The sequence below is a fragment of the Otolemur garnettii genome, unplaced genomic scaffold (genome assembly GCF_000181295.1).
Source record: "Otolemur garnettii isolate 467f Iridium unplaced genomic scaffold, OtoGar3 scaffold00010, whole genome shotgun sequence".
Lineage (NCBI taxonomy): Eukaryota > Metazoa > Chordata > Mammalia > Primates > Galagidae > Otolemur > Otolemur garnettii.
This window is the reverse complement of record NW_003852405.1, coordinates 1007596-1034300: the sequence shown is the minus strand read 5'-3', so window position 1 is coordinate 1034300 and position 26705 is coordinate 1007596. Positions and strand designations below refer to the sequence as shown.

Genomic DNA, 26705 nt, shown 5'->3' with positions numbered 1-26705 from the left:
TGTTGTCACAGTCAGGAATGTGTGTTCAGAAGATACGTTGCCTGAGTCTAAGTCCTGCAGGGTGGAGCTGTGACGCGAAGTGGGGATGACTCAGGCCTGAGCAGAGCTCTGCCGCACTGCCCCTTCCTGCTCCCCCTTCTTCCAGAGTCGAGCTTGGATGACGTTTGGTATTGTGGCCGACATTTGCAGACACAAGGAAAAGGCCAAAGATGGCAGGTGTATCCATTGAACCACCACCATAAACCTCTGGGCTTCTTGTTTTGTGAGAAAAATAAACTGTTATTAATTTAAACTGCTGGGTCATGTTTTCTTTTACTTGCAACCAAAGTCATTACTAAGAGATTTCATTGGGGATGTAAGAAAGGCTTCACACAGGCTGTAGCTTTTGAGCAGATCCTTGAAGGAGATCTCCAGGCAGCAGAGAGGGAGAAGGGCATGTGGGCAGACACAGCCCACAGGTCCAAGCACAGTGTGGACAGAAGCTGTGTGATGTATAAGAAAGAATCCAAAAGTGTTTGGTGAATGGCAAGATTCTCTTAGACAGAGAGGTGCTGGGGAGAGTGTTCCAGTCTAATGAAGCATGGGGCAAAATGTGCAGGCAGGGATGTGCGTGTGGTGATAGAGGCACTCCTGCTTGTGCCTGGTTCCTGTTTGGGGAGCTGCAGAGATAAGGCTGGGAAGGTGGATGGGGCCAGACTCCAAGTGGTCAGGAGCTTGGTCAGTGGCCTTCCTGAGCCAGGCACAGCCTGACAATGTGCCGAATGAGTCTCTCTCATTACACCACTCACGGGGATCACTTTGGGAGGAGAGAGGGAGAGGATGGGGATTTTCACAAATGTGCAGGACCTTGTTGCTCACACTGAGCTCACACTCACACTGTCCTATAGTAAAGGCACCAGAGCCCCTCAATCTTCTTCAGCCTCTGAGACTAGTCAAGTGGGGATGTGATACCATTGTCTGTGCTGAACTGTGGCATTTTGGTGCAGAAAGGGTCATGTGAAAGAATCAAATGCTGTGCAGAGAGTCAAGCAGAGACCCAGGTTTAAATTCTAGCTCCACTTGTTATTAACTGAGTGACTTGGAAACATCAAATGTTCCAAACTCCCGCGTAAAGGAGTAAACGCCTGGCGTCTGGCGCTGAGAGGCATACCATAAATGTTACAGATTTTTAGTAAATTATTTGCACTTTTAAAAAAGTCCTTGAATTTTCTCCTCTCTCTCTCCCTCATTAAAGGAAAAGCCAGCTTTCTCTCTCCTTGCCTCAGCGAAGGTGTGGGCACAGCTGGAAGCAGCAGTAACCTGCAGAGTGGTCAGGAGGCTGTTGCCTGAAGCCCGACTGAGCTCATAGGAGGACACGGGCTCCTTAGAGGACAGGAAAGGAGCAGGGGAGACGGGCAGGTCTCAAATGGCACGGACCTGGACCCTGCCCCTGGATGGTGGTCCAGGGAGGTAGGAAGATCAGAGAAGAGTAGCCTTGTGGCTTGGCTGGAGAAGTATGTCCTAGGCAGCTTCCAGAGGCTGGGTCGGCCCACGTGAGGCATAGAGGTAACAGGGGCTGGGGCAAGGACAAGAAAGTCCACCGAGCCCAGCCCTGTGACTCGTCAGGCTGGAGAGTCACCTGGACCAAGCACATCTGCTGGGCACTGCACAAAAATGACTAAGATTAATTTCTCCCCTATCCTCAAAGGACAGGGACACGCTACAGAAATTCAATTGATTTTGAGACGAGGAAAGGAACTCCTGCTCTGCACACACCTGAGATTCAGTGCAGCACCACGAGCTTGTAAATTCCACATTTTACAGATGAGGAAATGAGACCAGAGAATGAATGGTGTGACTCCTTTAAGGTCACTCGACTGCAGTCATTTATGACCCACATGTGTAGAAGCTCTGACACGAGTCAGACGTGGTACTCTTATTTTTGATCCTCACAGGACTCTCTCAGTGTCATTGTCTCTAAACTGTGGAAGAGGGAAATGAGGCACAGAGAAATAAAGGAACTTGCTTAAGGTCACATCACTGTGCAGCTGACCCAGGATTTGAGGCCAGGATGGCCACCCATATGCTTCCCAAGAACCGTATTTCCCTGCCACCTGGCCTCTTGAAGCAGGAAGTGACATCCCTTTGGGCTTCCTCCTAAGGCACTTTTCATAGCAGGGTCACGTATTAGATCCAATCTGTCCCTCACCTGACCAGGGGTTCCCTAAGGGCAGAGATGACGGCAGCTCTGTCTCTGCACGTTCAGTACAGGTGCCCAGAAGCCGCTTAAGAAACTGCCTAGAATTGGCTTTATGGGGTTCAAGTCTGAGTGGAGGTCACAAGCTTGTGCCAAGGGGGGCCTCCCTGGGCTGTGATTTTTTTTTGTTTTTTTGATCTTTTTGGGGGCTCTGATTTTTTGTAGCCACTTTTGTGTATCGGTCCCCAGGCCCAAGAAGTCTAGACCAAGGAGGGTCAACCCCACCTGGCACCAGGTAACCAGTGATGCAATCTTATCATGGCTTTTCTAAAAGCTTTTCACTGTGCTTGTCCTGCCCTGGTGGATAAACTCTCCTAATGCTCTGTGCTCTTAGGACAGAGTTCTTGATAATGTGCACTTAGTATGATCTCAATCTTGTGAACAAACACAGAACAGCCAGGGCTCAGGAATCTTTGATTCTTGGCTAGAGGGTCACCTTCCAGTGGGAGAAGTGGCTGAGTCTGATGTTTGGGCTCAGTAGGGAGGACAGTTTGCTTCTGGGTCCAGCTGTGCCACTGGGGATGTGAAGCTGAGTGGTATAGCCCTCTATGCATCCTTCCCCTGCCCCCTCCTGGTGTTGCTGACCCCAGAGGGGCTTAGCCCCAGATGCCACAGATGGGGTCCACTACAGCTGGATGTGCTTGTGCTGAGGGGTGCCCAGAGGTTAGGAGAGTGAGCTCGAAGTAGAACTGTCTCCAGACCTGGTAAGCTGATGAAATTTCTGCAGCAGCTGGGCCCTGCGTTGTGATGCGAGGTGCATTAGACCAGGAGTCGTGGCACAGTTTCCAGCTCTGTTTTCATTATAGGCAAGCCTGTTGTCCTCTCTAAGCCCTGTCTCCAGGACATCATAAAGACACTGCCTGCTCTTCCTCCTGCTATTTCTCAAGGGTGGTGGCAAGGCCACACGGTCATTTGTTTGCTTAACCAGACATTTGTTGAGCACCTAGTGCACACAGGCCCTGACTGGTGGGGCCACGTCTGCCGGGAAGAAAACAGGGAGCCAGTGATACCTTTTAGGGTTAGTGTAGGTTTTGCTCTATACTTCCCTGGGTTTTGAGGGGAAAAGAATGCCACAAAGACAGCTGATGTGCCTGAGGCCATTTCTAGAGCATGAGGGCAGTAGTGGCCTGGCCTTTTGGGAACCTGGCCCTCAGCTTTGTGAGGGGACATAGGTGGTGGGGGCAGAGGGAGTAAAGCCAACCATGGCAGGGGTCAGATCTGGTCATCTTTCTAACTTGACTCCAAGTTAGACAGGGAGTCACATGGGTAGCCTGGGGACATTAGGGAAGGGCTTGGGAGCAGGAAAACCCCTGCTTCTCCTGTCTGAATCTGAGGCTGGCCTCCCAAGGCCCCTACAAGTCAAATGCATGAAAATTTGGAGTCTGTCCCTCTCAGCAGTGTCCCCCTACTGCCCTCTCTTCTACTCCCAGCAGCCTCGCTGTCCATGCAGACTCCTGTCCTGGTGGGTCTGTGCTCTCTTGCCCTCCTGTGGTCCTGAAGCCCCTGCTTTCCCATTTCACCCCTGTGTGTTGACCTAACCTGATCTTCCAGTGTCCAGCCTCCCTCACCCCTGGACACTGTCTTCCTCAATGATTTCATGGCTACAGTCTTTGTCCTCCTTCTTATCCTGAAACTCTCTCTGGCTATAGGCTTAAGAGAGAACCCGGCCTCCCTGGCCTGGACTCTGGGAGCCTCTGCTCCATACTGTCCTGTGATAGGCAGTTCTGAGAAGCTCTCCCTGAACCTCTGAGTGAGACCCAGGTACTGAGGCCTCATCTATTCCCTACCCTGTCACTGTCGTATTGCTCTGCTTTCCCGTGGTACTTGTCTGCCTTTCTGGCTCAAGCCCACCTGGTTCTTCCAGTTGCTAACGTGATCTAGCACTTACCCCTCACCTTCTCCACACCTTCTAAGGTGGAACCAAGGGCCCACGTCCTAGAGATGCACAAGCTTGGTGCCTGCTAGACCATATAGACCATGCCCCGTGGGGATGTGGGGCAACCTGCTCTGCGCTCTCAACTCCAAGCCCCACTCACAGGTGACAGATTGAATAAACACTCTTCTGCTTCAGATGCCACTTTGGGAGTAGGCTGAACTCCCCCCACACCCTGTAAATGAGACTCAGGCAATTTCTGGATAGGACAGGCTACTGTTTTCCAGTGAAGTCAGGCTGGGGAGAGGAGGCAGCCAGGATGGGAGTCAGGTCTGTGGTGAATAGGCGTCTTATAGAGCATAAAGTGGACCATGAAACAGGCTTCTGGCAGCAGCTCCAACTGTAGGAGTTAAGAAGACCTGTTTGGAAGAGGAGCTGAGATCAAAGAAGCCCATGTTGATGCTTCAGGCCTGAAGACCAGGCATCTGTACCCTTCAACTTTGGAGTCCCTGGAGTGGCAGAACTTGTGACCCTAATCAGCGTGGTCTTAGGTACTTTGACCTAATTGCGTTATATTGCTGTGTTTGTGGAATGGCCTGAAGGCAGGGGCTGTCCCTAAAGTCTGGGCTTTCAGCCAGAGTGAACCTGCTCCCTCTATAAAGGCTGTGGGGAGTGGGCTCTGGCTGGTGGTGCAGTGGCCAGCCTGCGTGCAGGATGAAGTGCTTCGTGGCGCTATTTGCAATCCTCACTGTCTCCCAGGTCAGTGGGATCACCAGGTGAGTGTCAGCCCCCAGGGGAGGGGAAGGCAGCTCATGTCTTCTGCTGGGAGGCTGTGAGCCTCGTCTTCTAGCCATTGTCCCACTGGGAAGTCTTAGGAGGAAAGGCCGTGGGGGCCTGGGATGGTGGCCTCTGTTGGTCTTGCCTTTGCGTGTTGAGACCTTTTCCTCTAAGAGCATCTCTACTCTTCAAGGTGTGGTGAAAAGACAGGGAGTCACATGGGCAGCCTGGGGCTTTTGGAGTCAGAGTGCCTGGGATCTGATCTTTAGTTCCATCGCTAACTCTGTGTTTCAGTTTCCTATTCGTAAAATTAGGACTCTAGTAGAATCCATTTCATCGGGATGTTATGAAGGTTGTAATATACATATAGTACATTATATACATATAATGCTTTCAAATAGTAGTGGGTGCACTCTAAGAGCTGCATATACATTTGTTAAACAAAATAAAATTCTCTGTTGTACCGAGTCCCTTGCGGATGAAGGTCTCAGGTTTTCCTCCAAAAATCATAACTGATTTATTGAGCTGTGTGCTACTATGTGCCAGGCACTTAACTAGCCCTTTACCTATGCTATCACTATTCCTCGCTGGTTAGGTAGATTTATTATTTGTAATTTAAAAATGTTGTATAAGGGTGTATCTCTGAGATGCCTAAGGCCACATGTCCAGTGACAGAGAAGCTAGGACTTGGCCCCGAGGAGACTAACACTCTTGCTACGACATCACACTACCCCCAGGTGCTGTCAAGCCCTGGGCACAGGGAAGCCCGAATCCATTGCTGGGGAAGATGGATCCCTGCAAAGAGGTCAGGGTGCCTTTGATCAATCAAAGCTCTCTGAAAATAAAGTTCCTCCGTGTCCCAGGCATGCCAGTGACCCTAACTCAGGGAGGTGGCTGGAGCCGCCTGTGGGGCTGCCCTCCTGGTTTAGCATGAGGTAGTGAACCACTCTTTGGATGCTGCTGACTTCTCTCTCTGGGAAAGGCATTCTGAAGCCTTGTGCTGGGGTGGGTCAGCCCAGCCATTTCAGCTACTCCCATGGGAGTTTCCAGGCATTCAGCAGTTAGATCCTGATCAATCAGGAACTGCAGCTGGAGCCAGGCAAAAAACATTTGATGGGCCTGGACAAGGGAACATAGGCAGCTGTTGGCTTGACCCCAGGAGCTCATTTCAGCCTCTTCCTTTTTGTGCTTAAGTCCTTTTTCACCATCGGAGACGAAGGCTGAGAAGCGTTTCGCCTTTATAAGTCAGGTCCCAGCTGAAGTTACATAAGAGGGCTGGGGGTGAAGGGCCCTGGAGGAGAGACTCTAGCTCACATACAGCCTGCTCTGTGTGGCCATGGGGGATATGGATGACATGAGGAACCCCAGTCCCTACGTGAGTCTCACAACTGCTGCCGTTTTATTTATTGCTGTCAAAGCACTTTCACATCTGCAGTCTCAGGGTGTTCTTTAGACCAGCCTCACAGAGAAAGACCACGTGATTCCTTGAGGTGGAAGGAGTTACAGGAATTACCAAACTATTAATACTGTAATCTACGGGAAAGGAGACTAAAGACCAATGAGGTTAAGCCACCTGCTTGGTCAAAGGCAGGGTCAGGAGAGTGGCTGGAAAGGAGGGAGTTAAACTATTTCACAGAAAAACTAGCTGAGGCTAAGGGGTCTTTGTGGAGACTTGAAAAGGAAGGTGGGAGCTTTGGGAAACCTCCAGGGGAAGGTCAGGGGATTTAGGGAGCCCCTAAGAAGAAGGTCAGGGGACTTGGGGAGCCTTCTAAGTTGCTGCAGACAGGGGAGAGCCAGGTATAGAAGCAGCTTCTGCTGTTCGCCCACTTGACCCCTCCCTGTTGATCTGCCTGTGTCATCTAATACCTAAACTTGATCAGGAGGCCCCTGGGAAGCTCTTTGGAGAATTTCCATCCACTTCAGAGAAAAAGTTACTTAGAGAGTGGAGAACAGGGGTTAGCAAAGGGCAGGATCTGGCATTAACCAGAGTGTGGAGGCTTTGTTTGCCTCTCCAGGCAGCGAGCTCCTGGAGGGTAGAGACTGCGTCCTTTGCACCTGTAGGTACATAGCAGGGATCTGGTGACTGCATGAGTGGTAATGTGCTTAGTATCTTTCGAACTGTGGGTTGTAGGACTTATTAACATTTTGTAAAATATGTCTAGAGGTTTTCTACCAGCATGGAAAAAAGAGAAAGGACTAAAAAACATTGGAGTACATTGCATTCCATAAAGATAAGCATTGATTTGGGAACTGACATAAAATATATTTCTTAAGAAAATATATGTATATATATATTTCTTACTTTGGATTATGAGAAAAAGAAATGTTTGAAAGCCACTGACTGGGGGTCAGTGAGGTTATTTACCAGAAGCCCGTGCTGGGAGGAGCAGTGTGGGGAGTAGTTTATGGAGCCCAGTGGCTCTGGGCACTTTTGGGACTGGGTACCTAGGAGAGATGCCCACTCTCATCACAAATTCTGTCCCATTTCCTTAGGATCCCTCTGCACAAAGGGAAGTCTCTGAGGACGATCCTGGGGGAGCGCGGACTCCTGGATTATTTTCTGAGGGAATACCAGTATGCAACCAACCAGAACTACTCCAACCTTCAGGAGGTGGCCAGACAGCCTCTGACCAACTACCTGGATGTGAGTTGCTCTGCCAGCCTTCCCCGATGAAGTCTCGACTCCTCAGCCCTGCCTCCTATGGCTTTTCCCTCTCTCAGGAATCTTGGCATCTGTGGTGGTGATGGTGCGACATCTCCCTGCCTTCTGTAGACTCTGTACAGAGCCAGCAAAGGCTGTGGTCCTGCTGTACAGCTCTGAATGCCACCACTGGGAGGGGGTGAGCCCCGGGACCTTCCTCACACATTCCTGGGGTTGTATAATCTGCTCCCAGGTCCGTCCTCAGTCTACCTTTCCCAGCTCAGGGAATCCACGTGTTGTCTGCACTCAGCAGGGATGGGATAGGTGCTGTTTTTCTGCACCTGCTCAGAACATGGCGCCATCCTGCTCCTCCCACCCAGGACCCAGGCAGCAGTGTCCCTTGTGCCTTCTTCCTTCCTGGAGCTTGTCTCTCTCTCACTTGTCACTCTTGGCAGTAAACAATCAGCCTTTTCCCTCTTCTGTGCCTCATTTTCTTATTTAGGTCATCTTCACCTCTCTCCCCTTAGCTCTGACAGCAGGGGGAGGCGGATATGGACAGGTTGGCTTGGCAGGGGACTTGGGGTCCTGCACATGCTGATGCCCTGCCTCTGTCCAGTTCTTCCTGCCCTGACAGGGATGACCTAGTCTCCCTCCCAAGCAGGATTTATGTTTTGGTCCAAGATCTGCTTCTGAGGCTGAGTCTAGCAGTGGTTATAGGGCCTATGGGAGGATAAGGCCAAGTGTGGCTGGGGGTAGGACCCTTGGTAGAGGCTGGAGATGAAGGACCCTCCTCTTGACCTCCCAGGTCTCTGCGCAGAAAGCACAGGGCCTACAAAACTGCTCCCGCTCCATGCTCAGCATCCACCTTCACTTCCTTCTCTCCCTGTACTGCTGGCCTCTGACCCAGTGCTGTCTGTCCCCAGGTCCAGTACTTTGGGACGGTCTCCATTGGAACTCCACCCCAGAAATTCACTGTGGTGTTTGACACAGGCTCCTCGGACTTCTGGGTGCCCTCTGTTTATTGTAAAAGCCCTGCCTGCCGTGAGTGACCGCCCTCTCCCACCTCCCCGCCATGCTCCGTCAGGGTGGCTGGGGAGGAAAGTGAGGTGGGCGACTGGACAGCTGGATTTGAGCTTCCCAGCCTCCTGGTTGTGTCCCTTCTCCTTACTCAACCTCCCAAATGGCCATAGATTGGGAAGGTTTGAAAGTCAGGGATCTAAGCTAAAAATCAGGGAATGTTAGTTTCTTTTTCTTTAAACAAATTTTATTATTATTATTATTTTTTTTTTGGTTTCTACTGGGAGCGAAGGCAAGCTTCTCACCCTCCTGAGTCCTCAATTTTCTGTTTTATAAAATGGGGCATGATATGACAGTGTGATCGGGGAGAATAAAATGAGAGGGTCTATTGCTAACGATGAATAAACATCAAGCATGTGTTAATCATTTATTTTTCCAGCAGTCCTGGGAGGTTGGTGTTATCCCCATTTTATAGATGAAAAAACCAAGGCATGGGGAGAAAAAGGGGCTCTCGGCTGAGACTTCTCCGCTGGTAAAAGTAAAACGTCCCTGACAACCACAGTCAGGACCATCTCCCTTCCTAACTACACAAGTAGCACTGAGCTCTGGAGAACTGGGCTGAGTAGCACAGAATAATTCTCTTTATTAAACTGTGGGACTAAGGCCATCGAGAGAGAATGGGCTGCTTATTTTCTGTAGTGAGAATGGCTGGAATCTAGATGATGTTCTTCCAAGGCCTGGTGAGGGTTTCGGGCCTGGATGGCACTGTGGGTGATGAGAAGATTCTAACGGCCCCGCACTAACCCTGGGTCTGTGTTTCAGAAAATCACCACCGCTTTGACCCAACCGAGTCTTCCACCTTCAAGTCGCTGGGTGACTCCATATCCATCCAGTATGGCCTGGGCAGCATGGAGGGCGTTTTGGGCACCGACACTGTCACTGTAAGTGGGCTTGGGGCCAGCCAGTGCTCACCTTGCCTTTCCCACCAGCCACTTTACCATGTAGACACATTGGCTCCAGTGGGCCTCACTGCTGGCTGGTGCTGAGGGCTCCTCAGAGGGATTTCAGCCAACAGCCAGCTTTGGGTTGTCCCTTCCTCGTTCTCTCCTTCCCATATCAGTGCTCAGAGGCCCAACCTGGCTGCCTCCTCTGGGACCAGGTCATCACTTTCTGAACCCTCGTTCATATGTCCATGTTAGTTAGTTAGTTAGTTAGTTCAGATTTATAAGCTTGTGCCAACAGCGAGCTCTTCAATGTCCTGTATGTGATTTATTTTTAAATTTTGTTCTTCTGACAGCCCTTTGAGGAAAGTATTTTTATTCCCATTGTGAGATGAGAAAACTGACACTCAGACGCGTTGATAACTTGCCCGAAGTCACGCAGAGGACATGTGTGTGCACTGAGCTCAGCTCTGTGTCTCTCACTCTCTGCTAGTGCTCCCAGCTAGACCTCACTCTGTGAGTCACAGAGGCATCTTCCTCTGAGTAGGGAGCATCTGTGCCCTCCAGGGTCAGGCTCTGGCTTTCCCTCGACTCCTCTTGACCTCTGGAGTACCTAATACAGTGGTGGGAACTTAGAAAGTGCCCACACATGTCAATGTCTGTCTTTCTTTCCTCATCCAGCATCCAAGATTAAAAATTCAGCAGTATCACTTGGTGCTCATCACCTTGCTCCTCCTTGGATTCTTCCTTGGGTCTGGTTGAAGTGTCTCTAGCTTTGAGCCCTTCTCTGCTGACCCCCTTTTGCTCAGCCCCTTCCTTGGTTGGGCAGGTGCCTGCCCCACTCCAAGAGTTAGCACCAGGCAGCTAAGTGGTCCAGCCATCAGGCCTCTAGAAGGCTAATTCTAGCCAGGCCCCAGGAGTTGGAGGTTGCTGTGAGCTAGGCTGACACCATTGCACTCGAGCCTGGGGAGCAGAGTGAGACTTTCTCTAAAATAAAAAGAAATAGAAGGCTAATTGTCCTGCCTAAGGGTCCTACTTCCTCTGCAGTCAGGAGCCATTTACTTTCATTTTGGCTCTCCTGGGTGTGTCCTCACTGGAGAGCTGGCCCTGTGCTGGCAAGCTCAGTGGAGGCGTATTGGACTGATTTCACTCACTCGCCACCTGGGGCTGGGGGTTGAGGAGAGAGCCTGCAGTCAGCAACCCAGCAGTCCCCTAGAGAGTGGGGGAGTGGGGTGTGGCACGTGTTGGGAAGCCCTCTCCTGGTTTGGCAGCTGGCCTCGTGCAGACTCTACTTTTCTGCTTGTTTGAACCAGAGTTGGCTGGGTTCAGGGTGGGGACCAAGTGGGAAGGTCATCCCAGTTCCCTGTTTCAAGCAGGAAGGTTTGGGGGGAGGAGGAAAGGATGAAGTCCAGTAAGACTAGCCTGACTCAAATGATGGGACATTGGGGCCAGGAATAGGGCAAGGGCTATCGTCAGAGCCATGGGGAAGGGGGAGATGCTGAGCTCTCCTTAATTCAGGATCTCCCACCTTCTAGGAGAACCCCCAAAAGGGGGTTCTGGGTGCTAGACTGAGGGGGAAGGGGCCCTACTGCACTGGGCTGTGGTCAGGAGCAGGGTTCTGGATGGATGCAGCAGGCTTTTCTCTGCAGAGCTGGGTGACTTTGGACAGGCCTTGATTTCCTAATCTGTAGAGTGGACATAATAGTACTTACCTCGGAGCACTGCGGTGAGGAATGAATGTAGTAACTGTGTACCCTTTATTTGTCCTTTCATTCCCTATGTCCCATCTGTTCACACATCCTGTTGACCCTCCCTCCTAGGCCATCAAGGGTCTGAGCACTGCATACACCTCCCCTCCTGGTTCCGCCTCTATCCTGTGGAACATCAGTGGTCTCCCTGCTCTTACTGTTCTGCCACTTTCTGGCACAGCAGCCAGATCCATTAAAAAGTCCTATCATGCCCACCTTGTCCGGAAATCTTTCCGTGGCTCCTCATCTTACTTGGATTAAATGAAAAGTAGCCTGCAAAGCCCCATGTGATTGGGTCCCCCACCCTGCTGTTCCCTGCCCTCCTCTGCCCCACCCTCTACTTTGTCTATTGTTCTCTGTATCCCATGCACACTGTGCTAGGACTGGCCACTTGTAGTGCCTGCCCAGGTCTGCACTGCACCTGCCCCCCTGACTACTGGTGGCAATGTCCCCATCAGTGAGGCCTTCTCTCTCCACAGCATGAAATGACCTGCTGCAGTTGCCCTTACTCTGAGCTGTTTTTCTTGAGAGTGCTTTTGCCATCTGGCATGTGCTATGTTACTTCTTTTTAAAACTTATTTTCTGTCTCCCCCACTGGAATATAAGTTCCTCCAGGACAGGCACTTTGTTTTGCTCACTGCAACATCCCCAGGGCCTAATAGCTGGTGCATCTCAGGTGGCCCCATCTCTGTTTTCTGACAGAAAGTAAGTGTGACTCCATTTATTCTCTGGCACTTATTAGCTCCTTATTAGTTCCTGTTGGGCCTTAATCTCAGAATGGAGGCTACAGGGATGAACAAAGGGACTGTCTTCCTTGTGCTGGCACTTCTGGGGGACAATACACACTCACGTAAATGACTTTGCACAGTGCTGAGTGGCATGAGGAAAACAAAACTGGATAGCATGAAAGAGGCTTCTGGGGGCTGGAAAATAGATTCACCCAGGACATGGTGGCCAGGGAGGCCCAAATGATGTGATTGCAGAAGCCAGACCTCAAAAGGTCTGGGGGAGAGCATTCTAGGCAGAGGAAACAGCAAGTACAAAGGCCCTGGGGCAGGACGAATTGGGGCGTTAGGAAGAAGAAGACCAGCATGGGTGCAACAGGGCAAGTGAAGGGGTAAGAGAGGTGGCACGGGGAGTGAGAAGCAGAATGAGAATGCAAGAAGACTCTAGGACAAAGGTTTCATGCTGAGCTCCGTCAGGACCTACTAGAGGGTTGTACAAGGGGTGGCGTGACTTGATTGTCTTTTTTTTTTTTGAGACAGAGCCTCAAGCTGTCCCCCTGGGCAGAGTGCCGTGGCATTACAGCTCACAGCAACCTCCAACTCCTGGGCTCAAGAGAGTCTCCTGCCTCAGCCTCCCAAGTAGCTGGGACCACAGGTGCCCGCCACAACGCCCGGCTATTTTTTGGTTGCAGCCGTCATTGTTGTTTGGCGGGTCCGGGCTGGGGATTCGAACCCGCCACCTTAGGTGTACGTGGCTGGCGCTTTGATTGTCATTTTTAAAGATCACTTTGGAGATGGTCCCATATAAGGGATGGATTATAAGGGAGCAGAGTGTAAGCAGGACGCCTGGCAGTGGCCTGGGCTAGAGACACTGGTGGCCAGAATAGTCTGGTGGACACATTGGCTCCCCAGGGAAGTGGGCAGAAGAAATTTTGGAATTAGCGCCTTTTTAGCATAGTGCCGATAAATGTTTGATAATCGAACATTTAGTAAATGCCCCATATGCATTCAGGGTTAGTGTTATTTAGCCTAAGCTGCCTTGAGGTGCAGGTTTTCCCATTCCACTTAACAGATAAAGGGATTGAACCTCAGAGAAGTGGTTTCCCAAGGTCACACAGCTGGCATGGGGAAAAACAGGGACCCATTTCCCCTGGTGTTGGGGACATAAAATGTTCTTCTTGGTCTCTGTGCCTCTGTAGTGTTTCCCGGGAGATGCTCCAGGCACAGCTGAGGGGGCCCTTGGAACATCAGTTGTCCTACCTCCTTCTCTGGGCTCTTTCCCAACCTTTGGCACAACGAGCACCATGTTGTCTGTTCCCCTCATCCCTGGCCTCCTCAGATCAAGTCCTCAAAACTGCAGCGCTGACTGTTGGGGAAGGAGGGTTTTTTTCATTCAATCTCAAATGACTACTTTGTCTGTAAGAGGGAAGGAGGGCCAGTGAGGCTAAGACTCTGATGCTGGCTCCTGACTCAGGATTGGTGGCCCCCACCCTGGGACTTCCTGTCCCTGGACACAGGGGCTCCCTAGTGGATGTCATTATGACTCTCTTGCAGGTCTCCTCCATTGTGATTCCCGACCAGACAGTGGGCCTGAGCACCCTGGAACCTGGCAACGTCTTCGTCTACTCCCAGTTTGATGGGGTCCTGGGACTGGGGTACCCCTTTCTGGCCTCTAGGCACTCTGTGCCTGTGTTTGACAACATGATGACCAGAAAGCTGGTGGCCCAGGACCTGTTCTCGGTTTACATGAGCAGGTAGGAGCTTCGCCCAGCCAGGGCCTGGCTTTGACTTCCTGATAAGAACTGTCAGCTGAGGAAAGTGTTCAGCCCCTGGGAACATCACCTGTCATGGGTAGCTGCTAGCATCCACGCGGACCCTCTCCTTGATCCCAGACACATCCAACTTCTTGTCCAAAGCCCCCCAGATATGATTACTTATGCAACCAGAGTCCACTGGGCCAAAATTTGTCTTTCATTTCTGGCATGTAAAAAACAAAGCCAGATCTTAACGCTGTGTAGGAGCTTTTAATTTTTTTTTCCAAAGTGACAAGGCCTCAGTAACTATTTGTTGATGTCATTGAGATTCATAGACTTTTTTTTTTTTTTTTTTTTTTTTTTTGGCAGTTATTTTTGGCTGGGGCTGGGTTTGAACCTGCTACCTCCAGCATATGGGGCTGGTACCCTACTCCTTCGAGCCACAGGCACCACCCAAGATTCATAGACTTTTAATACTGACTCCAGGACTCCAACCTTTTCCTTTCACTAGGAGAAAATCGAGGCCCAGGGAGAGGCCTTCTCCCTGGGGCTCAGCCAGGCTGGAGCCCAGTGTTCCTGCTACCAGCCCAGTGCTTCCTACTCTACCTCCCTGCTCCACATGGGCTCGGAGTGGGTAGGAGTCAGGGTGAGGGATGAGGGGGGCAGGACCACCTCCAGGAGAAGGGGCTGGGTGGTTCCCTGGATTAGGGAAGCCCAGACAAGGGGTTGATGGGTGCACTCACTCACTCAGGCGACATTCACTGGGCCCTTCTTATATGCAGGGCTGTGCTAGAGGTGGGTATAGATGGCAACCTGGGAGTTAGCATTTTAGCAGGGGGAATGGGCAGCACACAATGAATGACTGTAACCAAGTAGTTATGATAAGTTTTATGAGATTCAGGTGTGTCAGAGGCTTATGCAATGGAGAAGCCTAGGCTGCTGGCAGAGGGTGGCCAGGGCAGGTTTCCCTGAGGAGTGGAGGCCACGTGCAGGTGACACAGAGGGCCAGGACAGTGCATTTTAGTCCATGGGGACAGTGTATACTAGTTCTCAGCAATGAGATGGGGCTTGTTGAGTTCTAGGAGCCGAGAGTGGCAGCGTGGGAAACCGGTAAGGGACAGTGGGCAGTTGTTTCCCAGCCACACTGCACCAGAAGGAACCGAGGGGATTTGGGCTTGGGTGGCAGATTTATTTATTTATTTATTTTTTGAGGCAGAGACTCAAGCTGTCACCCTGGGTAGAGTGCTGTGGCATCATAGCTCACAGCAACCTCAAACTCTTGGGTTTAAATGATTCTCTTACCTCAGCCTCCCAAGTAGCTGGGACTACAGGCACCCACCACAATGCCCAGCTATTTTTTGGTTGTAGTTGTCATTGTTGTTTGGCAGGCCTGGGCTGGATTTGAACCTGCTAGCTCTGGTGTATGTGGCTGGTACCCTAGCCGCTGAGCTACAGACACCGAGCCTGGGTGGCGGTTTTAATCCAAAGTGTGGGGCCTTGTTTAAGACCCCCTTTTCTACTGGGGGCAGAAATCTCTGGGGGAGCAGGAGCAAAGGGAGACAGCTGGGAACACCCAAGGTGGCTGCGGCAGAGCCTAGCTGTCCTGGGGTCTGGGTGTGGGTTGTTTCCTCCCCTCACAGGACGATGGCCTAGCCTGGGGTTGGGGTAAGGGCCCCAGTGCTCTGGAGAAAAGATGTTGCCACTGTTAATCAGAATGAAGCCCCTCTGGAGAGAGGCACAGCGAGGCTGGGAGAGCTGGTCTAAACCCTTCAGAGGTGGGGGTAGCTAGGTCTCAATGGGTCAGCCCCAGGGTGGGGCTGGAGCACCACCTCACAACCTTGGAAATCAGCAAGTCTTGTCTCGGTTTCAGGAGTGGCCCGGGGAGCATGCTCACGTTCGGGGCCATTGACCAGTCGTACTACACAGGCAGCCTGCACTGGGTGCCTGTGACCGTACAGAGATACTGGCAATTCACCGTGGACAGGTGGGTGAGTGCAGCTCTGTGTAGGCCTAGCCAGGGGATGACTTCAGGTGTGGGAATGTGAAGACTAGGGGGTCCGGTCCCCAGGCTCTGAGGACTGTGGCATTGTAGTTTGTAAGACGACCTCTCAGAATCTGAACCAGACACCTCCCAGGTCATGAGCTCCGTTGGTGATAAGGGTGCACATTCACCTGTGCTGTATTACTAAGACTAGATGCATTTATGGAGCGCCCACCTCCTGCCAGGCCCCGTGCTGAGCGCTTGTGTGACTGTTTCACTTGTTCCTTATTAAAACCCCAGGAGGTGGGTGCCATTATCATCTCCATTTTATTTTTTTTTCAGTTTTTGGCTGGGGGTGGGTTTGAACCCACCACCTCCCGCATATGGGGCTGGCGCCTTGCTCCTTTGAGCTACAGGCGCCGCCCCATCATCTCCATTTTTTAATTTACCAAAGAGTTTAAACCTTACGGCTATCCCTTGAGGAAGTAAACATACCCATTTTGCAGATGGGAAGCCTGAGTATGCAAAGGTTGAGTAACTTGTTGGAGACATGCAGTGAGTTAATGGCAGAGAAAACTCGAAATTAGACCTCAGGCAATGAGTACAGTACTCACTCTACCCCTCAGTGCATATGAATTTGTTGTTTCATTGTAGTTTCTGTCCCATGGAAGTTGCTATGGCCTCAGGTTAGCCACTGAAGTGGTAGAGAATGGTTTTCTCTGGGCTCAGAGAGTTTTGGGGGCTACAGGAAGGGACCCCTGAAATGGACCCCACGGGTGGCTGGGACTTTTCTCTCTGCCTGAGGGTCATGGCAGGGAGTGAAGGAAGGACCAAGGAGAGGCACTGGATGTGCCTCCAAGTCACTCCATTTACCTTCTGCAGGGTCACCATAAATGATGTGGTGGTGGCTTGTGCTGGCGGCTGTCAGGCCATCCTGGACACAGGCACCTCCCTGCTGCTTGGGCCTACCAGAGACATCTATTACATCCAGAAGGCCATTGGAGCCACTCCGGGTCGGTTTGGACTGGTAAGGCCAGACCTCATCCCATCTCCCAAGAGCCTCTTGACTTGGGCACCCATTTTACATGGAAGGAATGATACAGGGCCATGGTGAGGTTGGGATTCCTCAAACCCACCATGGCTTTGGCTTTGGCTTTGGATGTGGCTGTAGTCTATCCTCCTGGTCCTCGGGGAGGCCATACCTTCCCTGACACTACATGCTGGCCTTCACTGTGACCCCTTCCTCCTTCTCCATGAGGAGTCTGTCCCTCCTCCTTACTGACAGCTAAATGCTCCCATTGTCCTTGCTCTGTCTAGGCCTGGGCCAGGGGAGACAAGGAGGTGAATACCCTTGTCCCAAGTTGGGGGTCTCTCCCTGGGTTGACTGGTCCTCCTCAGTGGGACTCTCTTGAGGACTATGTTTTTAGACCAAGCCTCATCCTGAGAGCCCTTCTGTCCCTGAGCAGGGAGGGGCCCCCTCCACACCCCATGGCTCACAGAGCGTACAGGAAGGTTTCCAGCACCAGGTGCCTTTTATAGCCAGGTGACTCCATCACCTTCTCTAAGGGACTTCCTTTGGTTCTTTAGTTTAATATCAACTGTAAGAGCCTGAGCAGAATGCCCACTATTGTCTTTGAGATCCATGGCAAGAAGTACCCACTGCCACCTTCTGCCTACACCAACCAGGTATGTCTTAGGGGAGGAGACCCTGGGCTTCTTCTGTCACCCCTCATCTCCTGGCCTCCCCAGATGGGGCCCCAGTCAGTGAAGTGGGTGATTAGAAGTGGCATGGACTCCACAGAGAGGGGAAGGGCATTCCTTAGACTGGCCCCTTTGAGTGGGGCCATGTTGTCTTTGGGCCTCATTTTTGTGACCATTGCAGTCTCATCCTGGGAGAAATTTGGAACAGGAACGACTGTCCACTGTGGCTGGAGGAGGTTCCCACACTCCCATGGGAACCTCTATCCACTGTTCAAGTTTCAAAGCCCTAGAGCTCTTTCTAGATTTTTTGTTTTTTAAGCTAGCCTGGGCTTTGCAGGGACTCAACTCTTTTCCCTGCTGACTTGCTGGCCTCAGCTTTGACCTAATTCTGAGCTCCCCATAGTGGTGAGGCAGACCCCTCAGCCTCTAGGCCTGCTTTGGCTGGTCATCAGGGCAGTAGGGGCTGAGAGCTGGAGGGCAGGGGCTGAGGGTGAGGGTGAGGGGAGGTCATTTAGTGAAAGAGACCAAAGTTCAGATCTCTAGGACCCCAGCTGGTAGTCTCAGCTTCACTCATTTTAATTTTTGAATTTCTGTTTCTTTATCTGTTGAATGAGATGACTCTGATACTTGTTTACTTACTTGGGAAGGTTATTTCAGGGATAAAATGAAATAGTAGAGGAGAGCAATTATGGGGGGCAGTGTAAAAATGCCCATCTTTAGGCACAGTGAAGGGAGTTGGGACCTGCTTCATCTCAGCTTTGCCTTTCCAGAACTCGTTTTCCTGTACCAGTGGTTTCCAGGGTCATGATAGTTCCCAATGGATCCTGGGGGATGTCTTCATCCGGGAGTATTACAGCGTCTTTGACAGGAGCAACAATCGCGTGGGGCTGGCCAAGGCGATCTGATTGCATGGACTCTGCTGTCCTCACACTCACACATGTACACACATACACATGTATACGTGTGCATGCATGCACATGCACACAGGTGTGCACACACATGCACACACTCACACACACAGAGATCAGGTTTCCAGGCAGATGGTTCTCAATAAACACCACATTTCTGAAAAGCCTGCCTTTCCTTGTTATCACTGGGGCTGAAGCCCTGCACCATATGGGGATGAGATGTGACTACCAGGCTGTGTGTGGGTAGAGTGGGGCACAGGGCTGAGGTCAGGGAAAACCAAGGTATGGCTCGCCTCCTTGTGCTTCCACTCTAGAACTTTCTGGCAAAAGGGCACAGGAGGGGAGACCTTTGCAGGACAAGAACAATTTGTACCTGGGAATGAGAGTCAAGGGCTTGGTAGTGTGAGTCTGAGCAGAGAATACTTGGCCTCTGGTGGGGAGGCCCCACGTCTGTTAAGAGAAAGACATTGGTGCTATTGGAAGAAGATAGGAGATGGAATAGGTGGGGAGTATCTAGGAAAGACCCTGGGAAGAACCACAGCCCAGAGTCCTATTCCCCTTCTTAGGGGCTCAGGCCTTGGCTGTCAACTCACAGTGGCTCCACGGCAGAGGGCAGACTCGTGTTAACCTGCCAAGCTGAGTACCAGGGCTCAGGCTCCCAGAGCCGGGTACCAGTGATTGTCCAGGCTCACAGAGCCCTGTATTCTCTTCTGGGAAAAGGATACATAGGAAATCGAACATTAGGGGGCATGCAAGGGGATTTGGGTGGATTTAAGAGATTTTTCTCAGTGATGCTAATTTCAGGCCCCTCCACTACCTTGGGCAACAAGTAGGCAAGGCTCTTGGGGAGACCACAGTGCTCGGAGTTGGCTGGCAGACTCCTGGACAGTGCTGTACCAGGGGGTGCATGTGTTTGCTAGCATGGCCCTCCTTTCTTTTTCTTTGCACACTCTTCTTTTGACAGTCTTCTCCCTATCGTGGAAGAGTAAAATTGACCAGGCTTCTGCCTTCTAAATCATAGCTAGCCTTGCCTGCTACTCCACCCATCCCAAATGTAGTGATTGGACTCTCAGAAGGTTTTACTCTCAGAAGTCTTGGGAGAAGGGTAGAGCCATCTTGCTATGGAGCCCCTGTCCCTACCTTATCCTGTCCATAGCCTTGCTCTGCAGATAGCTGAGAAGAAAGTGAGTATGTGGCTTGTCTCAAGGAGCTGGGAGCTGCAGGTTTGGGGTGATGAGTCACAAAGGAGACTGTCCTGTATGAAGAGAGGTGGTGTGGGCCCAGAGAGGAGAATGGGCTGACTTTGGGAGTTACCCATGGGGAGTCCTGTTCACAAACCATCTGGGGGCACCTCCTGGGGTCTTTCTCAGTTGGACCCAAGGACAAATAAGATGAAGGATCCAGGGCAGTGGAAATGCTGGCTCTGATGCCTTCCTAGGTCTGCAACTGTGCAGGGAAGGAACAGGGCAGGGCTGTGGTGGGGAAGATTCAGGCTGCAGTCCTGGGTCGGCTGAGGAGCCCAGGGTGGGTTGGGGCGGAGATCACAGAAGAACATCCCAGGGCTTCAAAGACAGAGAGTGGTGCCAGCAATGAGCAGGCCTTGGTGTTTCAGCCTTACTGGGTCAGGGAGGTGAGGCTGGTGCCAAGGAGCTGGCTTTGGGAGTTAGCTCTAAGCCTCGCCATCCTTCTCCAGGACCAGAGCTGCCTGTTTGCCAAGAATGAGACAGAATTGGGCCACTTTCATTATTTTTAGGCTTCTAGATTTAAAAAATGCTGAACAGCCTTACAGAAATTATGTTGTTTATTTTAATGGTTTACATGTAATAATCATGTCTTAAACACCCAAACTTCAACGGGAGATAATGTAGTAAGTCTGAATATGATGACTTTCATAAAGGTGGCGGTAGAGCAAATGGCTCCCCCCAAGTCCCTGGTGGAGACCACTGTCCTGAGAGGGTAGCAAGGACATGGTGTATGGTTCATCTCCCTCCTAGAACTAACAGGATGTGGGGATCCCAGCGCCCTGGTTCCAGAGAACACTGTGCCTGGAATGTTCTCTATACTCCAATCCTGCTGACTTATAATCACCCTTCACATCTCTACTCAGTCCAGTTGTTACCAGACAGAGAGGATCTGGCCAGCTGTCATTGCCAGCCAATATGCAGAGATGGGGACAGGTCCACCAAACTTCATTTGTCAGAAGGCTGGGATTCTAGAGAACAGTGAGAGTAGCCTCTCCAAGACTGTTCTGTTCTTCCATTTCCAAAATCACAGTTTTATACATGAAGGTTCAAAGCAAAGACCATATTAACTTTTATTGTAAATAATCAACACAACTCAGTAACTTATTACAACATTTCTGATTCAAAAACTAACTTCATACATCAATCTTACCAAACTATTCAAGATGAGCATCTTTAGAGTGGGAGCTAAATTTACAAAACAGTAAGAATGGGAGACAGGTAGACCCAGCGTGGTGGCTCACACTTGTAATCCAAGCACTTGGGAGGCTGAGTTGGGTGGATTGCCTGAGCTAATGAATTCAGGACCAGCCAAACTAAGGCGAGACCCTGCCTGTAAAAAATAGCTGGGAGTTGTGGTGGGTACCTATAGTCCCAGCTGCTTGGGAGGCTGAGGCAAGAGAATCTCTTAAGCCCAAAAGTTTGAGGTTGTTGTGAGCTGTGATCCCATGGCACTCTACTGAGGGTTACAAAGTGAGACTCTGTCTTGAAAAACAAACCAAAAAAAAAAAAAAAAAAAAAAAAGAATGGGAGACAAAAAAAAGAGACCAAAATGGGAATGAAGGTCAGGCAGGACCTAAACAGACCAGCCCAGCTGTGTCCTGTCTGCCCTAGCCTGACAGGCTCCACCTTATTCTCAGTACATGTGCTTTCATTCCCCACTCCTATTACTACATTTTATATCTATGAAATAAATTTTAAATGGAAGTAATGACTATGATTTACTGTACTTATCCTGGGATTGAATTTAATTCGGCCAAGGCATAGGTTTAAAGTTATACAGGGAACAACACGCAGCACGGTTAATAAAAGGCAACAAGGGGCACACTAAATACAGCAACAAATATAGATGTATGAGAATAACACACCTCCCATCCCAACAACTGGAGCTTTTGACCTTCACCTCCATATAGTTCTGCAGTCCACTGGTCCAGCTTGAGTTCACTGGTTTTTCTCAGGAGGATAAGGCTAGATGTGGGAATGATGAAATCCAGACAACTTGACCGCTGTAGGGGTCTCAAGTAGGATGTCCCAAAAGTCAGTGTACTTTTCCCTTGAGTTCCTCAGGTCTTTTCCTCCAAGTCCTGGGGATAACCTTGTTACCAGCTGGAACATATGTAGGTTTCAGGAAGCAGGGCAAGGGATCTCTTCTTAAGCAATTCAGAGGGTGGCATAGTGTGTAGCTCAGGAGGTGACTGGGCATGTTATGGCAGAGTTCAAGGCCTTGAAAAAGTCGGGAAGGCATCTTGGGTAGAAGGTCCAAGGCCAGCTGAGTAAGCTCCTTGGTCTGGGTGGGTCCATTACTGGAATCAGGATTTGGAAGATATATCTCAAAAACTGCTCCAGGATAAAGAAGTAAACAGAGGTTGAATTTGGCTTCTTTACTGACAGGGACAAAGTCAGGGTTATGTCCAGGATAAAGAATGAAATCATTTAGCAGTCACCTACAAATATCTACAAGTTCTGAGTTTTGAGGCTAAGGTTTGTGTGATGAGAACATTAGTATTCTTATTTGCAGCCTCAGCACAGTTCTTTAAGATAATAACTTAGCTTTAAGGGTCTCTATAGGACTGATCTGAAGTTCTGGGTAATTCAGGTGAATATTCCTAAAAATCAGTTGAGTGTGGGGCCACTTGTAAGGCTATGTTGTAGCCACACCATTTCCTGGGAAGTTTTTATTCAGGTTTCAATTTCTCCTGAGGCATCTGTGTACACACAGCAGATCGTGTTTAATTCTGCACAGATTCCTTCCAGTGTAGCCAACAGGCCATCTCTCTTGAGCCTTAGGTTACTGAAAAGTGTTTTAAATCTGTGTTTCTTTCCTACCAGTCTTAAGATAAGAGACAGAACTCTAATCTCACTTCTTTTGGCATATATTCTTGGCTTTTTTCTTTTGCAGTTTTTGCTGGGGGTGGGTTTGAACCCGCCACCTACAGCATATGGGGCCGGTGCCCTACTCCTTTGAGCCACAGGCACCACCCTAGTCTGGAGATTGGGACAAGTATTCTCAGCAAGCTTGTGTAATGTTACTTCTGGCGCAGTCAATTCAAAATATGGCAGACATATGTACTTTGGGGTAAATATTTTCAACTTTGTTTTTTTTTCAGTGTCCACTTTATAATTAAAATATTTTAAATATTAAAACCTAATATGTTATCTCAGGATAAGAAGCAGGAAGAAAAAACAAATTGGAACAAATCTGACTACTGTATATAATTCTATATTCTTTGGCCAGTCCCTTAGTCCTGTTAACAGATCAGTTTAGTTAAACAGCTATGTCTCATTCTTTGAGCTGGCATTGCAGACAAGGCTGCAATCTAATACAGATGAGCCATAGTTTCTTATTTTTAAACTATATTTTTTATCTCTCAAATTTCCTATTTTACTAACAACAAATTACAGCGGAACCAATTTAATTGCCAAAATAAACCGTACTTTTAGTATACAGGGTCTGATATTTGCATAAAGGGCAGTAAGAATAATTATTAGTCTCTAGGCTTTTCTTTCTTTTAAAATTGGCTTTGCTAGAGCCTTTTATAAGGAATCCCAGGTTAGACTTGAAAGTGTCTCATGAGCCCAGGTTTCATCTGTACCATTAGATACCTATGTGCATTGGGTAAATTCCTCTTCTCTTGAGGTCTCAAAGCAAATTGGAATTCCCAGACCTGCCAGAAAGTGATACTTTTTACTCACTACAGATCAGGAAATGTTATTGATGAGGTATCTGGCTAGTTTCTCTAATGGGCTTTTTATTGGCCTTATAAAGTCACCCTTCATTTCTTAATGCAGTCTGGACACCTTTGAAAATGTCATTTCTTTTTTTTTTTTTTCTGAGACAGAGCCTCAAGCTGTCCCCCTGGATAGAGAGCCGTGACACATGACATCACAGCTCACAACAACCTCTAACTCCTGGGCTCAAGCGAGTCTTCTGTCTCTGCCTCCCAAGTAGCTGGGACCACAAGCGCCCGCCACAACACCCAGCTATTTTTGGTTGCAGCCGTCATTGTTGTTTGGTGGGCCCAGGCTGGATTTAAACCTGTCACCTTAGGTGTATGTGGCTGGGGCCTTAGCCACTTGAGCCACAGGCACTGAGCCAGAAAATGTCATTTCTGTCAAAAGCCTTGGTCAAACCAGTATCTTTTATTGTGTCCTATAGAAGAAAATGGATTCTTGTTGAACTTAGGCAAATAACTATATTGTCAGAAATTAAAAATACTTACAAATGTTTTTCAAATTCTAGAGAAATCATAGAGAGAGAAAAATAATTTTTTCAAATTTTATTTACACATATATACATTGTTGTAATCCAAAAGTAGCTTCAGATGAAAAGGGTTTTCTAGACTTCTGGAAAACAGAACACAGAAAGAATCAGCAATGTTTCAGACAACAAGCCATAAGAAATCAAAAATCAGCTCAGGGGGTGGCGCCTGTGACTCAAAGGAGTAGGGCGCTGGCCCCATTTGCTGGAGGTGGTGGGTTCAAACCCAGCCCTGGCCAAAAACTGCAAAAAAAAAAAAAAAAAAAAAAAATTAGCTCAGTTCCAGGTAACTGAGTTTTGTTCTGTTTAAAGTTAGGTTAGCAATACTCATGGACATATTAGCTTTCTAATTTAAGTCCTGGAAATTTGTTTTCAGTCTGATGGTATTTAATCTCTAAAGTTAATAGAAATTTGTATTTGAGAGAATTTGTCAGCCTTTCTGAAATTGCAATAGTTAGAACAAAGTGAAGTCTGTCAGTCTAGGGCAGACATGGCACAGCTGGTCTGGTCAGTTTGGGTCCTGACTGACCTTTACCCCTTGTCTCCCATTCTTACTGTTTTTTAAATTTAGCTCCCAACCTAACGATGCCTATCTTGAGTAGTTTGGGTGGATTGATTTAGAAGATTAACTTGTGAATTAGAATGCTGTTTTGGGTCATGAGTTATAGTGATTATTGTTATAGGTCATAGGTTCTGCCTATTATTGTTGAAGATAAGTGCTAACATGCTCTTCACTTTGAACTCAGACATATAAAACTATAATTTTGGAAATGGAAGAACACAACAGTTTTGGAGAGGCTACTATCACTGTTCTCCACTGGCCTTCTGATAGATGAGGTTTGGTGGACTTGTCCCTGGTTCTGCATATCGGCTGACAGTGACAGGTGTTCGGACCCTCTTCATCTGGTAGCATTTCCACTACTTTCCTTGAAGGACAAACTTTGAACTTAGCTAGTAAAAAAACATTTTCTGAGATGAATCAGAATTTATTACTGGTAACATACGGTAAGACAGACTAATAATCTATAATATTAGAACATATACACACACACACAAAGGTAATCCACAGAAAATTAAACATCATTTCATATTTGACAATGTTTCTTATACAATTTTAACATACCAAATAAGCCTGATATATATTTCTTAGACTTGCATCAGTCTTAATATTTAAAAAAGCTAATTTGAGGGCAAAAAGACCAAATTTTGATTTTGGAAAGTTTATCAAACATCAAAGGTTTAAAATATTTTTTTAAACAGGATCACAAGGCAAAAGATTCTAAAAAATACATAGCCAAATTTCTTCATAAATTTCCTTTCATGAGGTCTATTCAACTTGCACAATTTACAAGCATGCTACACTTTCTGTCTTGCTCTGCCTTTCCCTTTCTTAAATAACCAGTCATTGTGTTTCAGGACAAAATTTACCACACAAGATCCTTTCTTATATAATGCTATTTTCCTTTCTGTTTAATCTTTCTTACTCCTGAACAACCACTTTTCGCAAAATAGGATCACAGTTTACTATAAAGTTAATTATTCACTTGGCCAAAGCAAGAATTAGAAGATGTAAAAGGCGAAAGTCTTATTCTTTGACAAAGGCTCAGTTTCCCAAACAATCTCAACAGCTGAAGTACTATGTTTTACAAATGACTCAGATATTTTATGAAACATAACATGACTTTAAGATTTTAGGTTACTGAAAAGTGTTTTAAACTACAACATAGGTATAATTTCTGAGGTCTTTTCATTGTCCTCCTAAGTCTTACATGGTCACGTAGCATCAAAGATGGCTGCAAAGGACAAGTGGGGTCCTTAATTCACTCTACTAGGTGCAGAGTTCAAGACAGAAAGCAGGAAGACTAGAGCATTCACTTTCTCTCAGAATAGATAGGAGGCAAAGTTGAAACAGGCAAGGGACCATGTGGGTTAGACCTTGCCTTGTAGCTGCTGTCCTAGGTAAGGAGAACATGTCTCTAGGCTTAACCCCAGACACCTATCTATCTGACCTCAGAATTCAGAGGCTTAAAATCAACAACATAAGCTCACGGTCCAATCCAACAAATCCAGCAAAATTTGGAAATACTACAGAAGTGGCAGTTCTATAATCTTTAAATTTCTTAACTTTAATAACAGTTTTATTTTTATTTCCTTAGAGATAGAGAGTCTTACTTTGTCACCCTGGGTAAGTGCAATGGTATCATAGCTCACAGCAACCTCAAATTCTTGGGCTCAAAGGGTCCTCTTGCCTCAGTGTCCCAAGTAGCTGGGCCTACATGCACCTGGTATGGCACCCAGCTGTGGAAATAGGGTCCAGCTGTAGCTCAGCCTGGTCTTGAACTCCTGCGCTCAGGCAATCCACCCGCCTTGGTCTCCCAGAGTGCTAGGATTACAGGAGTGAGCCACTGCATTCTGCCCTAATAACAGGTTTAAAATTAATTTTATTTATCAAAGAATACTAACGTCACCTGAACAAAAAGGCATTTGAGTTATTTTGTGTTTTCCTGATACAATACTTGATGTAAGCACTTACTTTTTCTTTCTTTGTTTTTTCAAGCTAATTAATTAGAGCTCTTTTGCATATTTTGATAGGGAAAGATCATAGGCACATAACATGTACAGACACACAAACAGATATACAGAAAGAAGTGGAATTTATATTTGCTGGCCTTTAAACATATATTTTCTTTTTTTTTTATTGAATGGTAATTATGTACATTAATGCACTTCTGGGGTACAGTGCGGGGTTTTCACATGCAATCCAAAATACTTCCATCAAACTGGTCAACAGAGCCTTCATGTCATTTTCTCAGTTATTGTTTTAAAACATTCACATTCTACTCTTAGAAAGATTCACTTGTACCCCTGTAAGATAAACCTCAGAAGTGATCCCTCCAATCCCCC

General features: G+C 48.4%; 1 protein-coding gene across 1 annotated transcript; it reads left to right on the top strand.

Moving 5' to 3' along the window:
- Window positions 1–4823: 4823 nt before the first annotated feature.
- LOC100965584 (chymosin-like) lies at window positions 4824–18299 on the top strand. The gene is made up of 9 exons (XM_003784040.1): window positions 4824–4885; window positions 7380–7530; window positions 8451–8568; window positions 9367–9485; window positions 13513–13712; window positions 15583–15696; window positions 16576–16720; window positions 17281–17379; window positions 18165–18299. Exons 1-9 carry the CDS (start codon window positions 4824–4826, stop codon window positions 18297–18299), a joined length of 1143 nt encoding a protein of 380 aa, XP_003784088.1.
- Window positions 18300–26705: the final 8406 nt, after the last annotated feature.

What these genes read in the sequence shown, in the direction of transcription:
- LOC100965584 (XM_003784040.1), top strand. Translation starts at nt 4,824, where the DNA reads ATGAAGTGCTTCGTGGCGCTATTTGCAATCCTCACTGTCTCCCAGGTC. An exon ending in TGGGCACCGACACTGTCACT is followed by an intron (nt 9,486 to 13,512) that starts GTAAGTGGGCTT and finishes ACTCTCTTGCAG; the next exon opens with GTCTCCTCCATTGTGATTCC. An exon ending in TTCTCGGTTTACATGAGCAG is followed by an intron (nt 13,713 to 15,582) that starts GTAGGAGCTTCG and finishes TCTCGGTTTCAG; the next exon opens with GAGTGGCCCGGGGAGCATGC.